Source organism: Aythya ferina (assembly GCF_964211825.1).
Source record: "Aythya ferina genome assembly, chromosome: 3".
In the NCBI taxonomy this organism is placed as follows: Eukaryota; Metazoa; Chordata; class Aves; order Anseriformes; family Anatidae; genus Aythya; species Aythya ferina.
In genome coordinates this window covers 114,512,550-114,528,016 of record NC_140298.1, presented here as the reverse complement: position 1 = coordinate 114,528,016, position 15,467 = coordinate 114,512,550, and the positions used below count along the sequence as shown (strand labels likewise).

The window sequence follows — 15,467 nt, the reverse complement described above, 5'->3', positions numbered from 1 at the left end:
AGATCAGTGTGTTTAGGATTTCGATGGTGGAGACAGAAGGGGATGTGATAGTCACCCATCCTAACTCTAAGAATAACATCCTCGCCTCTAGCTTTTAAGTTTTGCTCATCTGGCCTGTTTCTGATGATTTTACTAGAAATTCAGAGTAGCATCTGTCAATTGTAAAATGAATCTTGCCCCATGGATTGCTGCCTCTGTCCTTCACAAATAACAAGGCTGTGAAAGAGGAGGAGTAAGGAGAGACTGAAGGTGTCCCAGAAGAGAAGGCTGCAGGAGATTTTAATAATTGAACCAGAGTGTGAGCCCATGATGTTATTTCTACACAGGACTTTGAGCACACACACAGAGACATGCACTAAAACATTATAAATTTTGGCCTCTCCAAATCAAAATGAATAACTAAGAGAGGAAAGTCTCTCAGACTCTTTGTCTTGGGTCACGAGGCCATGTCATGTTGGAGCATGATGTGCAGGATGTGCCACCTCCACAGGTGCTGTGACACTCTGTGGGGACAGTGCCAGCTGCACCGGGGTTTCTGTCCTCCCCAGCTGCTCTGCTGCCCACTTCAGATGTTTTAAGAGACTTTTGCTTGTGAGCTGCACTCCAGGTTTCGACCATCGGAGTAGCATGTGTGCAGCAGCAGCTCAGCAAGGTGCAGCAGAACTGGCAGCTTGAAGCCAAATCTAGGTGGTTGCAGATGAAAGCCAAGAAGAGCAAACAAAAATGATATATATATATATAATGTATTTTACTGAATGAGGAGCCCATGGGCAAGGTGGCCCTTTACTTAGCCCCTTGGTGCCCCAGTGAGACTGCCCTGGGACTGCATGGACATATCTGAGCTGGGTTTTACCCAGATGGCCTTGACATTGCCACAGCCTGGAGCTGCACACAAACCCTACAGGCAAATTTGCAGAAGTGTATCCTGCAAACATCAACCCTGGGCCTCACGGCACCACATTTTGGGGATCCCTACCCACGGACAGACTGCCTTGGTGGCTCTCCAGCCAGTGGCTGCACCCATGTGAGAGCTGGTGGTGGCTGCCGAATACATCTGAAAGTCTTTAGAGTTGGCTACAGGCACTGGTCCTGCTTTGTCGTCAGGATGCCACAGGACCAGACAGCTTGGAGTCTAGTCAGCAAGGGTGTTCAGCATCTAATATCTTTGGCTGTGGCACCAGAGAAATCTTGGTTCTTTTGGGAAGAGGCTCGAGAAGAGCTCTTTTCCTTCCCTGCCAGCTGGATTGCAGTCATGGCATTTCTTGAGAATGAAGAGCACTGCCTTCACAGCTGAATGTCTAATGCTATTTATAACTTTTCTGGGCTTTTTACATGTCATGTAAACTGTTCCCTATTTCCTTACACACCTAGATGAAGCCTCAGTTGATAAAACACCAGCAGCTGCACAGTAAAGTCTGCTGAAACTGCCTGCACAAAGGAATATGTCTGCGTGTCTTGCACAGGTCCAGAAAACTCCACTGAGATTTTCATCAATTGAAGGCTGTGAAAGGTCGCTAACTCGAAAAAAAAATAAGATAAATCAAGTAAAACTACACTGACATGTCCTTATCAGTCATATCACAGCAAGAGTGGGAGAATATGCTGTTTAGTTTTTACCATGCTAAACTGAAGGAGGGAAAGCTGGTTGAAAATGAAAAAGATTCCTGTTCACTTGTTTGCTTGTTTGTTTTTAACCATGGAATTTTTCCCATTTTTCCTGTCCTGTATTGTCTACTAAAAGGAGGGAAAGTGAAAACTTTACTGTCTCTCTTTTATTTTATTTTATTTTATTTTATTTTATTTTAATTTAATTTAATTTAATTTAATTTAATTTTATTTTATTTTATTTTATTTTATTTTATTTTATTTTATTTTATTTTATTTTATTTTATTTTATTTTATTTTATTCCCTATGGAAACTGCAATAGCCAAATCAAAAGCCAAACTGTTTCTAAGACATTTCTTTTATCTCATTTTCTTTGAAACACTGACAGGTAAGGAAGGCCATCTATGAAATGTCTTTCTTTTCAGCTTTTTGCCAAACACATCAGAAGAAAAAAAAAAATCTGATCAACCCTAGAAAGAAACATGATCGAACAGGGCAGTTGCTTTGTCTTTCAGGCACAGACACAAAAATATGGATACGTTTATATATAAATATATATACAGTAACCAAAACCTCAAATTCAAATACACCTGAGCTTTGGGGAAGTTTGTATATTCATTCAATCTTTGTGGCTTAGGCTCATCTGCAACAGAAATATTTGCAGATAGACAGAGTACTTCCTCTTTAATCTTATCTAGTGATCTGTCTGTTTGTCTGGGTTTTTCCTGGAGATGGCCTCAGATCCTGATATCTGAGGGCTACACTGCTAAATTAAGGCGAGCTTGTACCGAACTTCACAGAGGGCTTTCTTTTCTCTTGTTGCTATTTGTTCACTTTAATTCACTGGGATGAAAGCGTTATCAGCCATGTGGCCCAGCTCAGCCTCCACTGGCCCTGTGCTTGGCCCATATTCAGGACAATATTTTATTTTGACTGCTGCATATTTGCTTGACAGGCCAAAATATTTTGCTGCCAAGCTGGGCAGCAGCCAAGGGAACCTCACCAGCTGCTCCTCAGGGTACAAATTTTGGAGGGATGAGAGATATCAGTGCCCTCTTCCCCATATCTCCAGTGCCGACTATCCACCAGGAGGACTGCTTAAGGTTTCACACCTTCAGTTCCACCTGTAGGCAAACCACTACAGCTTAGCAATAAGGAGAAGCTGGTGGATTGATCCACATGTGCCTGAATAATTGGTGTAAATTAGCTCGGTCCATTAAAAAAAGAAAAAGAAAAAAAAAAAAAAAAAAAGAAAGAAACCTGATAGATTCCAGCCAAGTTCTGCACTGCCTTCAGCTCAGGCTCTCTAAGGATGAGAAATTGAGGAAGATGTTTGGTAGCTCTTCAGACCAAATATGGCTGAGAGAGCTACCTCGCATTGTATTTTGGACAATATATCACAGCCTTTACCTGTTTTGGCAATTACAATTACCCTGAGATTTAAGGCACTGGGAAGTGTTCCAGCTTCAACGGAGCTGCACCACACAGCTTGGCCTGAGAGAAACAGGAATTTATTTGCAGATTTGTATTGTATAGTTTCCTGTCCTGTCTATAGTTCCCATGCTGCTCTGAGGGGTTTTGTCACCTCTCTGAGCATTTTGTCGTGGGTAATTTCTCACCACTTCAGATTTTCCACATTTTCTGTGCAAAACCTCACCAATTTCTGAGTGTTCGTGTGGTTAATGGATGAGAGGAGGGGAGCAAGCACATCTGAAAGGAACGCAAGAAATATAAACAATTTTATTAACAAGACCACAAAACTATTCTTTTTTAATATATGCAGCTGTTTACAAGGAGGAAATAAACAAGTAGGAAAAAACACAAACAGTCAGGTTTGTCACAGCCTGTGTCAGAGAGTGAACTGAAATGGCACAGACCATATGGGCAAGTTTGCAGAGTCCCTTTCCTCCAAACACCCCTGGTGGGGTGTCCCCAGTTAAAATCACCCCTGTGATGTCCACACTTAATGTGACCATGAGCAGGGTGAGCTGGTGTGGAGCCAGGCACTATGGAGGTGGGGTGCCACGCGTCTCCTGCTGCGGTGCCAGTGATGCCGCCAGCTGGGTCAGGGCTCGGGCGATGACAGAGAGATGGCTGTTCATGGTCCGCAGCTCTGCCAGGATGTCGCTCACATTTGCCGATGCCTGCTCGGAGCTCGGGGGCATGGCGTGAGCAGCCGATGGCAGGGACGTGGTTTCTGGAGCTCCATCTCCTCCAGATGCCCCCTGGTGATTTCCATCCCGGGAGGGCTGCGGGGGCGTGCTGCTACATCGCTTCACACCTTCCAGGGAGCATGTCCTTACGGGTGGCTGGTCTTCCTCCTTCCCTCGAATGGTGGCGAGTGTAGCAGAGGCAAGGAAGGGCAGCCAGTTGATGAGGTGGGTGGCACCGCCAGGTGGGACCATGGGCAGGTAAAGCCCAGGGTGCAGGGATGAAGTAGAGGCAGGGGGTGCAGGAACAGAATGGAGTCCAGCATGAACTGTGCCAGCAGAAGCTGATGTTGATGGTGAGATAGGAGATGGTTTGGGATGTAAGGCTGCAACACAGGCAGGTAATGGCGGTGAAAATGATGTAGTACCAGGATCAGAGGAAGAAGAGGGTGATGTTGGAGCTGTGAAAGGTCCAGGATCTTCAGAAGTTGGTGGTGAAGTGGCGGCAGGTGGGGCATCTGGTGTGCAAGGCTCTGAGTCTGCAAGGAAGATACATCATGGGCATTGAGTCACACATATATAAACTGATGTTTGATTTAACTTCAATGGGACTAGGCATTTTTGAAGCACAGGAGAATTTCTGCTAGTGATACTTTCTGTAGGCCAACTAGATAAACTCTAAGGTAAGAGAACATTGTAGGTAAACATGCAGCTAAATAAATATAAATTATCCTTCCAGTCTCGTTCTTCTTAAAGCCTATGGGCAGAACTTCACGTTGTTCTGACTGATATTTCATGGGTATATATTAGATAGTGAATTACCTAGTGTGTATTCCTGGCCAGTTGTGGAGCTAGATGGTAGTGTCCTAACTGACTCAGATCTCCTGTGCAGGTGTGAGGTGTATTTGCTGCTGGAGCTGCAGTTAATTGTTACTTGATAGCGGGTCCCAGTTTTCAGCATTATGATTTGATTGTACAGGTCAACACTAGAAGCAGCAAAAGCTAGTTGGTGGCTTAAACTCTTCAACAATTTTATTTTTTTGCATGGAAGCTTGACAAGTTATCCAATTCAATTTATATGCAGATCCTTGCCTGTAGATATTTATCAGCTTCAGCTATGTGAATCAGCAAAGCAGAGGCTGAGAAAGAAGCTGTTGATGCTGTGCAACTCAGACTGACGCCTATGCCAGTCTACAAGCAGCACAGTGGACCTCCTCCAACGTCCACTGAAATCATCAGAAACATTCATGCTTGGACTGAGTCCACATTATACCGTGTAAGATGATAAAGTAGCCTCTGGGGGATGTGCAAAAACCTGGCAAGTCATTCTATGGTCCTAGGTGTTGTACCCACTGTGCCCAGTTGGTAAATACTGCATGGTAAAGATGATCTTACTTTTACAACGATTCTGAGAGCCAGAAACATATTAGAAAACATCAGCCTTTCAACAGCTTCAAAGATCTGCATACATGGAATTACTATACCATGGCCAGGATCTTTATTTCAGCATTGGGAATGCATTACACAGGAGGTGGTGAGATGCTACAAGAATGGTCTGCATAAGACAGATGGATTTCAAAGCTACTTCTGATGCAATTAGGTGCAAATTTTGAAGTACTTATGTGGGTACAAAGACAGAAATGAGTAGATATATCTAGGTTAAGACAACCTAAAGAAAGCCAAACACTGAGGTGTTAACATCATACTATTATTATTTCTGGCATCTAAAATATCTGATGCTGTGAGAAATTTGTTTTTATTACAGATTGGTTTGGTATTCCAGATAGCAAACTGAAACTGTGTGTCAAAAGCAAATGAAGGCTTTTCCTTGTCTTTCTAACACCAAACCAATTAGACATGCAGCCTACAAAAGTCCATCTTTGTTCCACGAGACCACCATGTCTTCCCTAAACAAACACACATGTTGGTTGGAGGGGATTATGACACAAAATTCAGCATGCCCTTATGTCACTGAGATTTTTATGGAAAGTTACTGCAGGTTGCTTGAGACAGTTTCCTTCCTTTGTGTATTGGCTCTCTTCCCAACACAAAGCCACTGCCTACACAGGAGCTCAATTCCTGTTCGCTAGAGGTGGGCTGAGGATGCTGGATGTTGGTTTTCCAAAGTGTTATTGATTGGGTTTGGGTTTTTGAAAACAAAAACAAAAATAAAGCACAGTTCAAATCCAGGTGCCACTTCCATCCAAACCACCAAAGCTTGCAAAGGGTGAGATGAAAGGTTCAGGTTTGGCTCAACTGTAGTGTTAACCAGAGCAGTGTTTATGGTCCATATATAGCATTGCTAATCCCTGTCTACACTGGCCAAACAAACCAAATTAAGAGTAATGTTTTTCAATATGTTGGAGAGGAGAGGAGGCTCAACAAACCCTGGGATAATCTGGTCTAGCACTATGACAAATAAGTGTCACAAATGATTCTTAAATGGTTAAAGTCTGATCAGGATTAAAATACAAGGAGCAGTAACTAACACAGACAAAAATAGAGACAAAAATCTGGTCACCAAAGGCTCTTCCTTTTAGTTGCAGTCTTTCCAAACATAGCATGGCTTCCCTATCAGAAGCCACAGCCCTGTCATCTCCCTAATCCCCCCTCAAGATTTATTTATGCCATGTAGCCTTTTAAGCACATCTTGCTCAGCTTGATCAGGCTCCCATACTTCCATCTAAGAAATTCCACATGGGCGTCTGGGTACCCGCACAGGGAGCCCGGCACATCCAGGACATGTGGAAGCTATTGCACAGCTCCGCTCAGCAGCCGGGTGTGCACGCAGCTGATGCAGTGCAGCCCGTGCACCCGGGGAGACTTGCTTGTCTGGATGGGATCTGACCTGACTGCTCTGCATCCAGCGGCCCAAGCCGAGTACGAAAATTGTAGAATCACAGAATTGCTGAGCCTGAAAGCCACCTCTGGAGACAGTCTAGTCCAAATCCTTAAAACAGGGTCAGCTAGGGTCAGTTGTTTTTTCTCCATGGACAAAATTGCTAGGACACGTTGGACGAAGCCCAGGAATATGGAAGACCTAACCATGATGAAGCATGTCAGCAAGCTGACACAATTGCTTATCGTATACAACAGGGTGATTCTGCATATTTCCTTCCCTTCCAATTTTGTTTGTGTAATCTGAATGTTGCAACTCATCACAACTCTTCTGTTTTTGTTTTTGAGGTATTTTTTGTACAGCTCTGACAGAAAGAGATCCTTCTTAACTGGAGCATTCAGGAGCACGCTCATATTCTGGCAATAATAGATTTACACCTATACAGAGCTGTAGGTGAGCAGGGTTGGATGGATACCTGAAGAGAAGAGATATGCTGAAGTCAAGGTGCTCAGGCAAGTGTAGAGACCTCCTCTAAACATAAAAGCCCAGCTGTGCATGATCCCTCAGTATCTTCCTGTGCATCCAGCCACATATGCCTACAGTCTGCTTTGCTTACTCCCACATACAAAGACTGACTGTTCAAGCAGGCTTCTAGCTTAGAAGAAAAGGAAGTTTACCAGTTATGGAAATTAATCTAGAACCCACAAAACTTGGGTTGGGATTCAATTCTTCTAAATAACTGAACGGTAAATGTCAATGTGAAGACATTCTCTGAAAGCACCTACATTTTTTATGTTGTACATATAAAGTCCCCAAGAGAAGTCTTAGACATGTAGCCTGTAGCTCTCTGAATATTTTCAGAGATACTTCTTGCTGTGGACATAAGGGAGCTTGGTCTTATCCCTTAGGACTGGTTTACTGGAATGGGCTTCATGTCATCTTTAGCTTCAGCAGTCTACAGCATAGTTGTCTACATCTCACCTGATTTCCTGGCCTTTCTTCTCAGGCAGTGTATTAAATAGTTCTGGCAAGTAATACATCTCATGCTAAAGCAAACTTCTGCCAACAGGGCAGCTGAATCACCTCTTTATTGCTAGAATTAGAAATATATAGAGAATCATGGAACATCCCAGGTTGGAAGGGACCTTGAAAGATCATCTGGTTCAGCCTTTCACAGGAAAGGGTGCCTAGATGAGAATATCTATTTCTATTCTAGAGAGGAATTCTGTCTAGCACCCTTTCTAACTGCATCTTTTATTCTCAAAGAGACGTATCTTCTTCTCTTTGCTGACAATAAAGAAAATGGGAATAACTTAGGATAACTAACTCAGCAATGGACACCATGTCCTGGAAATGCCTAAATTTCAAAAGAGAAATTCTATGCCTAAAAATAAGATGACCTAGGATGGATCTCCCATAGAGAAAGCATGGAAGCTTCCCCATAGGGAAACAGGGAACATCTTTGTGTTCCCCATTTACAAGTAACAGGGAAATACTTCTACGTGCCACCTCTGAGATGACTTAGGATCCTCACAGGACTGTAAATAAGCCAGGTGATACAGTAATGAGAGGGAGCAGAGGATTTCCTGCTATGCTACCCGCCTATGATGATGGTTGTTACCAAAAGATTAATGGGTTGCCTGTGAGAATGGGGAAACTAAAGTTATTTTAAATGTATTCATCTGTATGAGAAGAGCATGAGTTTAGCTTTTCAGGCAGTCTTGGCTATCTTAGCTGCTTTTGTTTGACTACTGATTTTATCTGCCTTGCAGGCAAATTGCTGCAAACTGATTTCTTAGTCTTTTGTCAGCTAACAAGGGAAAGGTCTGTGAAGTAGAAACCTTGAGGGAAAAGCAAAGGCGTGATTTTCCACTGACTGGCATGCTGCATGGGACTCAGCTCATCTGACTTGAGCCATTTATCTGGCATCTAGTGCAAGCCAGTCTTTTGGGTTCCTGCAGAGAAAGAAGCACCTCTGAGGATAAGCTGTCCCAGGCTATCAGGTCCCTAAGAAGGGTGTGACACACATGCTCTGGAGTGTCCCTTCCCATCCAGCACTTCTCATAAATCAGCTATCTTAGCTGGGCTAACTAATTTCTAAATGGCGGAAATTAGGTGATTTGTATATCGATGTATTGAGGAAATTCCTATTGAATCAGAATTGTAAGTGGGTAGCGTTGCCTCTGTGCTCCCATGGATGGCAAAAAATCGTGTAGCTAAGGTGTAAGGTGCAAGAGAGCAGAGGCTCAGGCTCCTGCAGTGCTTCGAGAAATGAGCTGGAAGTTTAGCAGGTGATAATCTTCCAAGTGAGTCAGCACTGATCAGACGACCTGTTTCGATGATAAGGATGTTCAGATGCTGAAATGAGTATTGTGGTCACTCCAGTGATGCAGCAACTGCAGGAGGCCTATGTACACCCTCCTTTCTGCTTCGGTTTCTGCAGTTGCTCTTGAGCTAGCGGAGTGCTTGTGTGTTCCTGCGAGCCTGAATGCGTGCACACACTCCCAATTCATATTGCAGCTGCTTCCCAAGAAAGTCTAAATATACTCCTGCCTCCTCTTTCTGGTTAGAAGTGAAACTGAAGTCCTGGCAGCTTGTGGTAAATGCAAGTCCAATAGCAGCATTTGCGTAAGCAAGGGTGGTATTTCTTTTGCACGGACAAATTCCATCTTAGGAATCTGAATCTAGCCTCTCAAAAGCCAATCCTTTTGTGCTGCTCAGTTTTGATTTGGATACAGAGTGGTGTTTCTTTCCACTGCTGGTCTGTAGTCAAGCTTAGAAGGGCTTCATACTGTAATACAAGTTTAGAGGGGATGAAATTCCAGCACCAGATTAAAGACACTGCTGGACATTGCATTAGAATAGCTCTGAACAAAATCATCATTGTGAGCACTCCTGGTCCATATCTACCTACGTGTGATTTCAGAAATTCAATCTGGTTCCAGACATTGTGTCAAGACCTTAATTTTCTAAGAATCCAAACAAATAAGGGCTCTGAACCCTGACATGTTTTTGAGTGAGGAGCTTAGGAGTGCATGTCTAATTCATAAAAGTATTAGGTAAGCTTATTCTAAAGTATCTTTTAAATAAAGCAAATCACATTTCTATCCTAAAAATCTATTTTTCTCTGCATACATGGAAATATCCCAGATGTATATAGATATGCCAGATATTAAAACCCTTATTGAAAAACAAAACAAAACAAAACAAAACAAAAACCAAGTGATTTAATGCAATTAAATATGGGTGTTAAATCTCAGGGGTCTGGTATGAAAAATTAATTTGAAAAAAATGACACATCAATAGATCACAGCATTCAAAATCAGCACTGTTCTTCTAGTTATGAAACTCAAACTCGCTCTTCACTCCCACAATTTAAAAAAAAATAAAATAAGATTTTGGAAATAATTGTGTTACCAGAACCATGCAGTAATGGAGAATGTGGCAAAGTCTGTTTCAGAGGCCAAGACCTTTCATCAAAAATACCCTGACTCTGTCTCTCTGCTGTGAGATTAAACCTGGTTGAGTCACTTCAGCAAGACTCCTTCCATTGGCTCTTCACTTTTTGAGCATCCTAATAGCAATCCTTGAGCTACCCTAAAGATTTTAGATCACTTACGAATTTTGGAGCAACAGAAAGCAACTTTGGAGCAACTTCATAAACTTGTGCAGTTGTGTGCACATTACTTGTGCAGTAATAATCTTTGGATTATTATTATTTTTAAAATTATTATTATTATTATGTTCTGCTAAGGGGGTCTTTTCTCTTTTTTTTTTTTTTTTTTTTTTTCCAGGTACAATACACCAGGCCTAGCTTGATTGGCTTTATGTGACTAATCACATTATGACTCCTGTGGAGTTGTGCTGTTTCAAAATTTCTTGAGTAACAGTCTGTTATGAGTACATACTTATTCCCATGTCATGCGAACAAATTTGTTCTCACAATTTGTCATGGGCCATCTGCTGTTTCATCTTTGTCTCTGGCTTAATTTCAGTGAGACTTTATTCACTTCCTGACAAAATGTGCATTTTTACACTCATTTGGGACCAGATTTTCCAGGAACCTGAGGTCCTCCTTTGACACCTACGGGACAAATCCAGATTTCTTGAAGTGCTTAGCAGCTCCTGTTGCTTCCTGCAACACCAGAGCCTCTGCGGATGCCCTGACATCTCAACGTGGAGGAGTGGGGGAAGAGGAGGTAGGCACATTGGAGAGGTAATGCTGTTGGGCAGCCTGCGATTCCTCGTGGCATTGTTCATTGCCTAACACATTTTTCCCGCTGTGCTCAAAGTGCTGCACAGACGAGTCGCACACAGGCTGCACTTTATGGGGGCCAGACACATGAAAAATGACATGCCTTGACAGGGCCCCCGGCAGAGCCAGGAGCTTTCATCTTCCCCATCAACTGACGTTGCCGACACAGCCCTGCAATGGCTCCTTTACCCTACCCCTGTATTTATGCTTCTTCTGAAACTGGGAAAGCCATCTTTCTTTCTCTTTTGCAGCACAGAAATAAGGCAGAGTGCGGAAATCTGCTATGTATAAAGAGACTGCAAGGCTAATGTTCACTGTAGCCTTGCAAGGGCATTTTCTCTTCACCCACACAGGTTCCCCTTCCTAGCAACTCGCTGAGGATGGAGAAGTGGCTGGAGAGAGGGTTTAGGTCCTCTGAAACTAAAATTTGACTGTTGGCTACTTCCAGAGAGACGGGGAAAAAGCAAAGCGAGGAAAGCATTGTAGCTGATCAGACCAGAAATCCCTCTGCTCTTGTGTTTTGCCTCAGTGAACGGTCAGTAGCTGCTGCCTCCAAGGAAGCTGCTCTCAGTTCTTCATTAGCTGTAATGTCATGGTCTGCTGTAGGAAATTGCCCTGATGTTCCACCAATGAATGAGATTTTTTGGCCCCAAAGAGATGTTTACACTGTCTAGGGTCACCTTTTGTACAAGACAAACCAACAAATTTTATTTAAGATCATTAAAGAGGACTACAAACACATGAACTGCAACTGGAATTAGAGTGGATACTCAATTACCTTTTTGGATCTGTCCATTAGCTACACCGCAGAGAAACCCGAAAGGCTTTTCCTATCTTCAGGCAGATAGCCCTTCCATCACATTTAATTCTTCTGAGTGTCCTGTTTTCTTTCCTTAATAAGAACTATTGTGTTTTTAAATGCCCTTATTATGTTCTTATTAACACTGTAAACTGCCCATCTCATTCCTTTTTCCTTTTTTCCTTTCTTTTTATTTTTTTTTTCCTTTTTCCCTTTTTCTCATTTTTTATTTTTCTTCTTCTTCTTCTTCTTCTTCTTCTTCTTCTTCTTTTTCTTTTTCTTTTTCTTTTTCTTTTTCTTTTTCTTTTTCTTTTTCTTTTTCTTTTTCTTTTTCTTTTTCTTTTTCTTTTTCTTTTTCTTTTTCTTTTTCTCTTTCTTTTTCTTTTTCTTTCTTTTTCATTTCTTTGGAGAGGTTCTGGTTTCAACTGCTATAGCAATTAGTTTCCCAGGTTAGTTTTACATTACGTGATGAAGTATTTCCATTTACACAGCAGATTTTTGATACTAATGAGCCAGATAACACAATCTGTGTGGTGGTACTCTTCACACCTTTCTCAATACCACTTCCTGTTATGTGTGGTCCTAGTATAAATTCATCAATCAGATGAAATTCAGAAAGTATTAAGAGATTAAAAAAAAAAAAAAAAGAGAGAGAGATAGGAGATGTCTCTTTTGCCTTTAACCGAAAGTCTGAGGTAACCAGAAACATTATAGAAACAAACCTGAAATTCTGAAATTCCATACATTTTCTTTTCTTTGCTGATTGAGATTTGTTGATTTGTTTATTTTCTTTACATATATGCTCTGAAGCTTTCAAAGAAAATTCAACTGTTTATTAACCAAACGTAGTTACATTAATCTTTTTTTTTTTTTTTTTTTTTTTTTTTTTTCCGGAAAAGTATGAGACACAGCATGCAATCCTATGGTTTTTGTAGCCAGTGAGTCAGGTCTGGAAATTCAGTACACATGAGTCAATAAGATTTCAGGTTCCTAAGGACATTGTTCAACTAGCAGTGGACAAGCCTCTGTTGCCTACGCTGTATGGCTCTTCTTGGGCTGATCAATGAAGTACACTACATTCAGACTGGGCTTCCCCAAACCTGTGACATGTTATGCTATAGGTGGGATTATCATCAAGGACTTCTCATGGCAGTATTTCCCTCTGAAATACAGAGACCATGTCTTTCACTGGTATTCAACTTCTGACTGCCTTAGCACAAGGCTTCGGCTAAGTTTTATAGTCCATTACAAGAATTATTATTCTTATAAGAATAGAATTATTATTCTATTATAAGAATTTTATATCATAGAAGACTGATAGTCTAGCAATCCTTGTCTTGTACCTTTTCTCAAGCTCTTGAAACAGTACCTAAATGCAAAAGACAATGAAAAAGAGTGTGGTAAGTCTCTTATCCAACCTTTAGCAGAACCAAGGCTGTTGGCCTTCACCGGTCATCAATATTTGGATGAAAGAGGGTGGCTTGGCATGAGGCCATGACTAGACATAACACAGGAGACTAGACATGACTAGACATAGCATGTCTACAAGATTAGTTTGGCTGTTGTGCTGCCTAAGAGTCTGCAGGCCAAAACCTCCTTGTCTAGCTAAAGGTGGACACTTTGGCTGTAAAAAGCCCCTAGATCTGAAGATGATAAGGGAATTATCTTAAGTATATGAGAAAACTAGGAACTAACTTGCAGAATCCATTAAATTTTCATATATTTCCCAGTATGCTTCATCCCCAGAGGGATGGTGCCGTTTTTAGGAAAATAATCTTGTAACAAAAATCCCCTGAAACTGCACAGCCTGAGGTGCTTTTTAGAGTGTTCATACAATGAAGAACTGCACGGGCTGTATCTTTCCTATAGAGTTCAACTAGATGGGAGACAGCCATATCTGAACACCTGAATTATGCCAGTCTGGACATGAGTTATCTCCCGGAATGACCTTACTGCATCTTTTTGTGAACTAACCAGAGTGTGTTGGGAGAGTCGGAGGGGAGGAGGCATATCTCACAACCCTTTGTATTTAGATACCCTGGGATTCTTTCCCAATCGCTTGTGTCAGATGTGGGAGAGCTTGTTTACTCCAAGGAAAGGCTTTCGGGAAAGTCCTGAAAGATTAGTTTTACTTGTGATCTAATCTGGGTCCTCAGTGCAGAGTGGGTGAGTGCCAGCCCATGGCCAGACAGGACACAGGGTGCTTGTTTCCCTCCTCAGGGCTCCTGGCCTGAACTGAAACCCCCTCCCAAGTCTGAATGAAATTTTTAACACATGTCCAATGCAAGATGGTGCCCTGAAGATATACCTTTTGTCCTAACTTTCATTTCAGATGCTAGATATGCCCAGGCAATTGTGGCAGGAATCATGGAAATGCTGTCTTCACAAAGACATTTTGTCTTCAAGAACATTTTCATTTTACACCCAAGTCTAGCCGGAGGTGAATTCTTTTGTTTAATGAAGAGCCACAGCTCCTTTGGAACAAAATGTTCTCCTGTAAGCCGGGTGAGCCTCTGGTTTTATTGAAGAACAGTCCTGCAGACCAAGACAATGCTGTACTTCACTACCCTTTTTGAATTACCACTCTGTCATTTCCCAGAGGAACATGATCGGCCGACCACTAAACTCTGCTTTAAGATCTTATGCCCGATCTAAATGAGACAGAATGAAGCCCTGGAGAGATTTCAACCCTTGCTTTGTTGAAACAACATTGCTTTGTTTGGAATGTATTTGCCTTTGTACTGGGGAATGAAAATGTAACCCAGTGCCCAGTTTTGAAATATATAAATACAGCGCTTCCCATATATATAAAGAGGTCCATAGCATATGTTTTTTGTTCCTACTTTTTGTTCTTTTTTTCTCTGAGATCTTCAATCAGTTTTGAAACCTTCCAACACTGAGCCTTGTGCAGCTCGGTGAAGGAGGAAGGTGTCATTTATGTGCTACAGCCTGGAACCCAGTTAGGAAATCTGCAGCAGACTTGAAATGAAACCCAGACCTGTTCTGTGACTACAGCCTTAGCCTTCCCCTACATTCTGTTCAATTACACAAGCCAGTAGCCACCCAAATGAATGTGACACCTGCTCACGGCTTCAGCCAGTGGTCACCACCACTTGCTCCTGAGCCTTCTCCGCACTTTGCTTTATTACCCTTTGATTATGACCTCAAGAGATCTGCGGATATGACACATAGTCATAATGCCTTATGGCTGAATCCTGAGCCGCCAATAGTTGGACCACTGGCACTGGATCTTCTCCCTGCTCTTTCTAACAAATTCACTGCCATTTTAATGCACCTTAGAGCATAGTTTTCATGAAACCAGGCCCTTCCTTTGCTCTTAATGGTGGCACAATGCCTTTATCAGCTGTGTACCAGCAGTCAAAAAATGGGGTGAGAAGCACACAATGAGGGTGGAAGAACAGTGCTAGGAGCTCCCCAGTCCCTTGACTATTTGCCTGCCCACCTTTCCTACTGCATGTCCTCCTGAATAACCGGCTTGAGAAGACATTCACCCACTCGGAGAGCAAACAAACACGTCAGCCCTACACAAACAGAGGCACTCTTGTCTCTCCATCGGAGTCCGCGTCCCTTGAATACCACCAGTGCCAACTCCCATCTGATATTTTGGGCTGCGCAGGGTGGGCTTGGACACCCGCTGGGTGGAGGGAGACACCTTGGCGGGGCAGGAAGGAGTGATTCAGCCTCTCCTCGCTCTGAGTCAATATTTACCCAGGGGCCCTGGGCTTGGGGCAGGGATAATCTCCCTCTGGGGACATGTTCCCACCCTCCTGAGAAAGGTAACCAGAGCTACAAGCCTG

The 15,467-nt window shown here is 42.5% G+C and overlaps 1 protein-coding gene across 2 annotated transcripts in view; it reads right to left on the bottom strand.

The window, feature by feature from the left end:
• Positions 1 to 3,359: 3,359 nt before the first annotated feature.
• Positions 3,360 to 15,467, bottom strand: part of RUNX2 (RUNX family transcription factor 2) — a 155,942-nt gene continuing 143,834 nt past the window's right edge. For both annotated transcript variants that reach the window (XM_084513417.1, XM_084513416.1), the window contains one exon: positions 3,360 to 4,295. In XM_084513417.1, the coding sequence (XP_084369543.1) occupies positions 3,613 to 4,295 (683 nt within the window). In that variant the 3' untranslated portion in view covers positions 3,360 to 3,612. The remainder of the gene's footprint in view (positions 4,296 to 15,467) is intronic.